Below are 9,733 nucleotides of genomic sequence, written 5' to 3'. Positions count from 1 at the left end.
CGAGTATGGCTATGTCTGTTTTTGGCTGCATGCATGAAGGCCGATGTGAGAATTTGCACTTAACGTTGAAATTAGCACTTCGCCAGCAAGCAATACTTTGTGGGCAGTTGTGCTAAAGTTCGCCTGCTAACATAACTTAAACTGGCTGGCAGACACCTCGCAAATAACCTCAGACTTAGTTGCTGGTTTACTGTGTCTATTTCTCGATTCTTTGTACAAAATCTAAGCAAGAAAAGGCCAAACAAATAAGATTAATATTTTGGCAAGACAGTCTACGTATGGGGTTTGCCATTCTGCGTAGGCTACCGTTTCGGTCATACAGTTTTGTTTCGGTGGTGAGCAACGCAGACACAGCTAGGCAACACCGAGCGTATGGTCAGAGCCCGCCTTATTAGACATTATCTGGTATGGTGGTGAAATGCACCGCGATGCAAAGCAACCTGACGCAGAACCATAAAAGGGTCACGACGCCGTAGGAGTACTGGCGTAGCTACAGCGTGGAGTTGACGCAGAAGCATATTGAGCCCTTAAAGGAGAATTCCGGTGTGATATTGACCTAAAGTGTGTTGAAACATGATACCGAGTGTGAACGTATGTCTCATAGCTCATTTTGGCTTGTCCCCTGCACTCAGAAATCTGGCGCTAGTTAGCCGATGCTACCAACAGTTTTTCGTTGGGGGTGCCTCGGGCATCGGCCTAGCCATGCAAATAAATCGCTGTTTTACACCATTTACGAGGCTCAAAGTAGCTCCATACTTCATTGGTAGACTTCCGAGGGCCTTGACATTTAAAACGAGACATTGAGAACTTTTGAAAAAGCACTGGTAGTTTATTTACAAGACGATTTATACAGACAGTACCTTCATGAAGTTTACCGTTCGCTGCCATCTTAAATTTAGTCACGATAAGTCGAGCGACGAGTACGAATGAACAAGTATGATAAGGGACCAGATTCCAAAAATAATTCAGTGGAAATGCATGGATTTCAGTTGCTGCTACTGGAAGCAACCGGAATCCATGCATTTCCAGGGAATTATTTTCGGTATCATGTTTCAACACACTTTAGGTCAATAACACCGGAATTCTCCTTTAAGGGCTTCAGGGTTTTAACTGTCACTGCTTACTTGAAGGGGGTTTGGCCTAGTGTGTGTGCTTCAATACGCCAACACCAAGCTATTTCCCTTTACCCAATTCACAGCAGTACTAAGGAAAAGTTGCCCCTACTCTGGAGCCATAGCCATATTTGATCCCAAAGTTATTAGGATGCACTCCAGAAATGCAACCTTCTTGTGTCAAACACACAAGTAATAAAGCCTTTATACACAGAGAGAGATAGAGAAAGAGAGTGTCTTACAGTGAGGAGGAGTGTGTGTGTGTGTGATTGTGAGTGTGTGTGTGTGAGAGAGAGAGATAGAGAGAGAGGAGGAGGGTGGTAGGTGACTTTAGCGCATGCGTCCATCTCAGGGGGGCAGGTCTCCACGGTCTCCACACAGTCATTGGCATCAGGTGAGCTGTGGATGCAGCTGGTGCACTGCAAGGCCTCACCTGCAAGGAACACACACACACACACACACACACACACACACACACAGGCAGAGTCCCCAGATTGAACTCTACCCGTAACTAGCCCTAGCTGATGTGTAATAGCAGGCCCTGTATTTCCCCACACAAGGTAGAGTAACTAGCCTGACGAGCCAGACCCACATCAAGATGTAGGGTCTGGGGACTCACCATTCGCAGTGCTCAGTCTGAGGGGCGGGATAAACGGTTGTATTTCAAATTTCCTCTGCAGGTAATACAGTAGGATAGTGCTACAACTCATGAGTCCCATGCGTTTTCCCACCAGCCGAGCTAGTTGGCTAGTTGTTCAAACTTTTGCCAACTTAAACAAAGCTTAACTCATGTCACGCTGTTCGCCAGCAGTAGCATCCATCTTCTTTGTTTTCAAGTACCAGGGAATTCACGCCGAACCGTCACAACTCTGCCATCATTATGTTAAGCCCGCCTACCGACTCTATACATGATGTGATTGGCCTGAGCGAAGTTTAATTTTTCCAACTCGCAGGCCAATGGAGAGTTGCAAGACTACCCTGGCACCAAATTACATTTGCTGCGGCTAGGGTGCTTCTAGATTTCTAGGCTATAGAGTAACGGCTTCATAAAAGGGAAGCATGTATTGTAACACAGCACCACTCACTCCTTTTAAGTGATACAAAGAGGAAGAGAGGGAATGAAGGAGAGGAAGAGAAAAACATAATATACCCTGTATATACAAACATATGGGGTCAGACATATAGCGAGGGGGCGCGTGAGGGTGGAGGTTATGGTTTGTGGGTACGGGTGTGGTGGTGGTGGGGGGTGTCGTCTCCAGTAGCAACACATGTTTACATGCATAAATAACACCCAAGCGGTGTGTTATTTTTGGGGAGGAGGAAACACATGTGGAGAACTCACCTTCGTGTAGATGGGAGGCTGCCATGAGCGCTCGCTCGCCCAGCGCCATAAACATCAGGACCCAGCCAGGCTGCCCACTGGTGTCCAGCAGAGCAGGGCGGCCTGGCCTGCAGAGCAGGAATCACCTGGAGCTCCTGACTGGGGCAACCACAGACAACGTCAGGCCAGAGGAATGGACAGAAATGTGCAACGGAGTCTCCAATAAAAACCCTCAGGACGTCAGCAGAGACATTTTAAGGGAGGAGACAGATCACTTAAATGAATGGGCATCTACAGGAGAAATACACAATGCTAAACATGGTCAGATTTGTAACTGGAAGTCCTGCCTTGTAAGATAAAGATCTTCAGACAACATCAAGTTAAAAGAATGGGTGCAGATATAAATAAAGCCTTCAGGCCTAGTGAGTGTTACTCAATCTTTGTAAGGCCATTAAGGTGTGTGTCTGTGTCTTTTGTTTCCTCTACTCACAGGGTGGGAAACCGATCATGTAGGCTAGTGTAACTCTCTGCTCTGGACATGCGGAGATGCTGCAATAGTGGCACTGCCACCTAGCTGCAGTCACAAAAGGAACAGCGACACCTGTATGTCTTTGAATATAATGAATGTGCACGTCAGGCATAACTCAGAATATGTGTGTTTGTGTGAGAGTGAGAGAGAGAGAAAGAGAGAGAGTGGGTGCATGTGTCTGAAGTGCCTGTCTCCTTGTGTGTGAGTGAGTCTGATGTATACTTTGGTGTTAGATACAAATCGTTTGGCCCAGAGGACTAGGAAAATACAGCATGGTTCATCACTGACCTCTACTGGAGGAAAACAATCTCACAGTAGACAAGAAGGAGATAGCGCATCAAAAATATCAAACAACTCAATGGGCAGCTGTGTTGAGATTGGAACTAAGATATTTTCTGATGTTAATAACTTTCTTGTAGGTGACATTTGCAGAAATGTCACTTGTTTTTGGAAAGGATTTGCATGTCTCAGCAGAAGGTGCCATACATGCTAGACCTACCCAAAAGGGAGCTATTGTGTAAACTTGCGTAAATTCTTAGGTTGTACTTTTGAGGAAGTAGAAGCAGCCCCCCCCAATAACAAGACATTAAAATGTTATGTTACAGTAGTATCATTCACTGTTGTTCAAAATAATCACTTGTTACACAAACTGTAAAATTGTATGCTGAATGGTTACGTAAATAACCATGCCATGCAGAGGTGAGAGGATCTGTGAAGTTAAGTGAAGCGTGAAGCAACCTGAGAATTGCTGGGAAAACATTGACTTACCTTGCACAACAACCCTCTTTTGAGCCATTGCTTACTGGATGTGATGTGAAAGTTGTAGAATACCATGGAATTACCAATTGAGGTGTACAGGTTGGTCATTATTCCTGAGAAATGATGCACTGCCTTCTCTCTCCGCCCTTTGTTTCCTGCAGCATTTGATCAGTGCTCTTTCTCTTTTTAAAGGAGAATTCCGGTGTGATATTGACCTAAAGTGTATCGAAACATGATACCGAGTGTGAACGTATGTCTCATAGCCCATCTCGGCTTGTCCCCTGCACTCCAAAATCTGGCGCTAGTTAGCCGATGCTACCAACATCTTTTTCAATAGTGGTGCTTCGGCATCGGGCTAGCCATGCAAATAAATCACTGTTTTACACCCATTTACGAGGCTCAATGTATCTCCACACTTCATTGGTAGACTTCCGAGGGCCCTGACATTTAAAACGAGACATTGAGAACTTTGAAAAAGCACTGGTAGTTTACTTACAAGATGATTTATACAGACAGTATCTTCACGAAGTTTAGCGTTTGCAGCCATCTTGAATTTAGTCACGATAAGTTGAGCAACGAGTAAGAATGAACAGCTATGATAAGGGATCAGATTACAAAAATAATTCAGTGGAAATGCATGGATTCCAGTTTCTTCCAGTAGCAGCAACTGGAATCCATGCATTTCCACTGAATTATTTTTGGAATCTGATCCCTTATCATACCTGTTCATTCTTACTCGTTGCTCGTAGCCAGGCTAGAGTGAGGGACTCAAAGTGCTAAATACCGGAATTTTCCACTGCTTTTAGGTCCACTGCCTCATTTTCAACATAAGCACAGAATAGAAGGAAGGCAAACAATGTGTTACAGACATTTTAATATCATCACATCAAAAATAGAAACACTGGAGAGAGAGCTGACTTTGTATATTGTTTATTGCATGTTGTATTGTATACATATTTTCAGGGTTTTTTGGTCCTGTTTGACACCTAAAACCACTACAAATCTGTGTGTGCTCCATTGTGGCCCTCTAGACCAGGAAAGCTTAGCTGTGGGTGACAGAAGGTGGTGCCACATCTAGTGTGCACGGCATTCACACTGAGTGTGCCAGGTGTGTTCAGTTGCAGAGGTCGGTGCTGCAGCAGATAGCCGCCACGTTGGGCATGTGCAGGTAGCTCTGGCATGTGGCCATGTTCATGCAGCTGCGGGTGATGCCCAGCGGCGGGGAGATGTACAGCACGCTGCCGCACGCGTCCATGTAGAACGGGCACGTCTGTGTAGAGGGCACACAGGAGTCTCCCTTACTCACACAGAGGTTACACTTCAGAGCTTCACCTGAAACAGCACAGAGGCAGAGACGCATGGCAGTGAGGAAGAGGGTGTGTGTTTAGACAATCACAGTTGAATTGTGTGGTCATTATGTATCTGAGGGTGTGTGTGTGTGTGTGTGTGTGTAATAACTGTGTGAAATGTATGATTACTGAGCAGACATACCAAAGCTCACAGAGAGCACCAGAAGAGCGCAAATGAAGACCAGACGCATGATTACCAGGAGTTGCTTCAGTCTACAAACACACACACAGGGAAGAAGATGCGGGTTTGTTTGCAAGTTTCAGGTATTTTTGGCGACTGTAGAGCTCCCCCTAGAGTCGCGATATATTTATATTTTATTCTGCCGTTGTAAATAACCTACTTCTCCCCCAATTAGGGGTTTGCACGGACGTCATGTTCTGGGCGGTAACCCAGCTGCATGGCCATGTTGGAGGCACTCAGTGTAAAGAACTGAATGAAGTACAATGGAGTATTATGCACTTTCCAAGATGCAAAGGCATATAGGGACCTTGGACCACAAGAAAAGGCGCGATATTTCGAGAAATTACAGATCCATATGAGTTGGGTGAGGGAGACGCAGTACCAACCACAGGTCCAACCACAAGCGCCCCCCTTCCTCTGATAACCTTCCTTTCTCCCTGGTTTTTTAATAACTTTTGGAAGTCAATACCTACTCCAGATGTTTTTCTCGGTCTGATCTATTGGTACAACCTAAAACTCAGCAATAATTAAGCATTTCCCTTGACTATGTTAGGGATTTACTTTAGTGCTTAATGCTTTCTATGAGGCAAGCATCTCCAATATGGCGACATCCCGATCTGATGACACGCCGTGCAAACCCCTAAATCACAATGAGAATGATTTTGTTGGGGAGGTGAGGTTTAACAAAAAGGCAAAAACTATCTACAAAGAGCTATCTAGTACTGACAATGTAGCCTAATGTTTCACGATTTTCACGGTATGTCTTCAGGTCGATTCTTGAAGTTGTATGGCTGGTTCCCTGGTTAACAACTCGCTACAGCTATGCTAGGTGAACGATTCCCCAATTACAAGTTTCTTTGTCATCAAAGGTTATATTAAGTTGAAAATCATAGCGTACTTTCAAGCAATTACCAAAATCACCAAAACATAGAATTACAGAAATCACCAAAACACAGGGCACTAATACATATGTAACAAAATATATTAAAAAACATTAAAACATTGTTTGATGGAAGCCATTGCTAAAATCTCCAAGACACAGAATCACCAAAGCACTGTGCTTAGGTAGTCTAGGCTATACTCACGTCACAGAAATATTAGCTTGGTGCAGCAGGCTGCCTTTTGAAATGACTTCTACACAGACTGCCAGTCGTAGGCTATATAGGCTATGTCACCTCACGTGACTGCCTATTGACTGCAGCCTCTCAGAACTCTGCTCTTCTCCATCGCTGTTTTTCAGCGTCAGCGTCGTTTCAATGTCTGCCTTGTCTGCTTATGAAACCCTGGAAAGCTCAACCTGTTCCTCTTTCTGGGACTTCCACTGAGGTCAGCAGGAACAGCGCTGAGGAAAGAGGTCTGTCAGTGGCCTCCAGTGCTGGTCAGGTGAATGGGGATTTTACTTGGAGGTCCTACATTTTTTTCTATGATTTACATTTCTAAATGTTTCCTCCTTGTTCTAGTTTTTGACTGAAGTGACAGTGCTAGTCTTTTTTTATTTTTGTAGGATTACTAGTGTATTTATAACAACAACGAGGCATTTAATCTGACCAACTTCTCTGTAGAGTGAAACTGAATGAAAGGGGGCTGTTGTTGCACATACATATTGATCTCGAGTTTCATTTTTACTCAAAATATAATTTGTGTGCTTGCTCAAATCATTTTTCAGATTGGGATGGACCAAACATGTTTACTGTCTCAGTGTCCAAAGAGAGATCAGGCAGTGTAACTGTAGTGCTGTTGTGTACATGTAGAAATAACATGAAAGGCATTATGTTCAGAAAGTGATTTGCCTAAGAAGTATTAGAAGAAATCCTCTGTGCTTATTTCTACAGACACATCTGACACACACCAAGCACTGGGCGCAAACAGAGGTAAGAGGTAGGACACAGCAGACCAGAGCCTTTGCCTTCAAACTTTATTAGTGCTTCATATTTATCACAGCTACCATGACTTTGTGGGAGGAGTGTCTTATGCGTTGCAGTTGTCCCAGTTGCAGCAGGAGACCCTGATGCCATGAGTGACCCCCAGCTTCAGACACTCAACCATCTTGTAGCAGGACTTGTGGAAAGTGTTCTCTGGAGGGTTGTAAAGTAATCAGAGAGAGAGCGCGGAGGGGAGGAGAACATTAATCCAACACCAGATACAGAGCAAAGCTATTTCATAGCCATATTTGATCCCAAAGTTATTAGGGTGCACTCCAGAAATGCAACCATCTTGTGTTCAGCTTTTAATTCACAGAGAGAGATAGAGAAAGAGTGTCTTACACTGAGGAGGAGGAATGTCTGTGTGTGTGTGTGTGTGTGTGTGTGAGAGAGAAAGAGAGAAAGACTCACCGTGAGGAGGAGGGTAGGTGACTTTAGCGCATGCGTCCATCTCAGGGGGGCAGGTCTCCACGGTCTCCACACAGTCATTGGCATCAGGTGAGCTGTGGACGCAGCTGGTGCACTGCAAGGCCTCACCTGCAAGGAACACACACACACACACACACACACACACACACACACAGAGTCCCCAGATTGAACTCTACCCGTAACTAGCCCTAGCTGATGTGCAATGGCAGGCCCTGTATTTCCCCACACAAGGTAGAGTAACGGCTTCATAAAAGGGAAGCATGTATTGCAACACAGGACCACTGACTCCTTTTGAGTGATACAAAGAGGAAGAGGGGGAATGAAGGAGAGGAAGAGAAAGAAAGGGAAGGAAAGAGTTAAGAGAAAGAGAAAGAGGCTATTAAAGAGAGGAAGAGAGGAAGAATAGTGGAGAGTGAATGACACAATGAATGAAGAAGAGATAAGGAGAGGAATACTAATGAATGCTGTTTAGGTTTTTTTCTTTCAATCAGATTTTGATACACTGCTTTACCGAATACTTTCCTCTACATTTACAAAAAGTGTGAATTAATTGTAGGCTGAAAATGAGAGATGGAAGCAGAGGGGAAGCGAAAGACAGAAGGATGCAGTCTAAGTGTGAATCCACAGCAGGTGAGAAAGAGGGGTAGACTTACCATAAGTGAAGGCCACCAGTAGGACAAGGGCAAAAGCAAAGACTTTCATCTTCTCTCAATCTTCAGACTTTTACGTCTAGTAAGAGACAGAGAAGGAGAGAAAAGGAGAGTTAAAAACAGACTTCCAACTGCAGTGTAGCTACTCTGTCCATCCTCTTGGTCAGCGTCCACCTCACCTCCTGTTGGGTTGCAGGTCCTGCGTGCTGCCTCTGTCCACTCTCCTCCTTTTAAACCCCTCTCTTATCGGATCTACACTGTAGCAGCATCCACACCGAGGCAGCGGGCCTGCGGGACGATAGCCAGGCCGCCTGATGGACCTTACACACCGTTTCTCACACTGATAGCACAAAATCAGCACTTTTCACATAGCCTTCAACATTTTTTGGCTTTTTTCAGGGAGCCATGCTTGTTGTTTAACCAGTTGCGGAGCCTGCCCAGTAATATACTGTACTGTATGCATATATGCTGGCATTATCAATCACTGTATTTGAAATAGGAAAAGTGTAGTGTACTAGTTCTATAGTTGTGTATAATAATCTCTGTTTTGTAATGCCTCAACAACATCCTTGCCCTCTATAATGTCCCTATAGTAGACTAGTTTATACTTACATCTATAGAATGTCCCAAAATACTACAACCCCAAAACACAAAAAGTTGGGACGTTGTGTAAAATGTGAATAAAAACAGAATGTAATAATGATATAGGACAGGATAAAGGACACAGACAACATATCAAATGTTGAAAATGACAAATTTGACTATTTCATGGAAAATATATGTTAATTCTGAATCTGATAAATTAAGAAAGTCCGCTACACCAATGGCTCCCAATAAATTTGATTTAATGTGACGTATTGGGCATTAGCCCTTCATCTGACATGAATTCTGAATTTGATACCAGCAACATGTTTCAAAAAAAGTTGGGACGGGGGTTACAAAATGCTGGAAAAGTTGTGTAATGATAAAGAAAACAAAAGGAGGTATGTTTCACAACTAATTAGGGTAACTGGCAACATGATTGGGTATGAAAAAGAGCATCCCAGAGAGGCAGGGTCTCTTAAAAGTAAAGATGTACAGTAGGGATATTCATGTAAACCTGTGTGCACAAATGAGTCATTTTAATGCTTCTTAACATGAAATTGTGAGGTATTTGGGGAGTTCATCGTCTACAGGACATAATATTATTAAAACATTCAGAGAATCTAGAGAAATCGTTGCAAACAAGGGAAAGAGCTAAAAAACAAATTGGATGGCCGTGGTCTTTTGGACCTCAGATGGCACTGCATCAACACCAGACCTGTTTCCAGACCTGTCATTGTATTAGCTCAGGAAAACTGCTCTAGCTGTTGGTTGCAGCAACTACGGCCAGATAGCACCATTTTATTTTTATTTTTCGTATTGACAGTACTTAATGACCTTGTGAAACAGAGATCTACTGTCTGTTCAAACCAGTTTTCTTTTTCCCAAAATGCAGAGCC

At 43.8% G+C, this 9,733-nt stretch overlaps 1 protein-coding gene across 1 annotated transcript; it reads right to left on the bottom strand.

The window, feature by feature from the left end:
- Positions 1 to 4,635: 4,635 nt before the first annotated feature.
- Positions 4,636 to 6,425, bottom strand: LOC121698874 (cytotoxin I-like P-15). The gene is made up of 3 exons (XM_042081354.1): positions 6,333 to 6,425; positions 5,213 to 5,283; positions 4,636 to 5,053 (listed from the first exon to the last, which is right to left on the bottom strand). The coding sequence occupies exons 2-3, from the start codon at positions 5,259 to 5,261 to the stop codon at positions 4,836 to 4,838; spliced, it is 267 nt and encodes an 88-aa protein (XP_041937288.1). The 5' UTR covers positions 5,262 to 5,283; positions 6,333 to 6,425; the 3' UTR covers positions 4,636 to 4,835.
- Between the last annotated feature and the right edge of the window lie 3,308 nt (positions 6,426 to 9,733).

This window comes from Alosa sapidissima, chromosome 23 (assembly GCF_018492685.1).
Source record: "Alosa sapidissima isolate fAloSap1 chromosome 23, fAloSap1.pri, whole genome shotgun sequence".
NCBI lineage: Eukaryota > Metazoa > Chordata > Actinopteri > Clupeiformes > Clupeidae > Alosa > Alosa sapidissima.
This window is presented reverse-complemented; position numbering and strand designations above follow the sequence as displayed.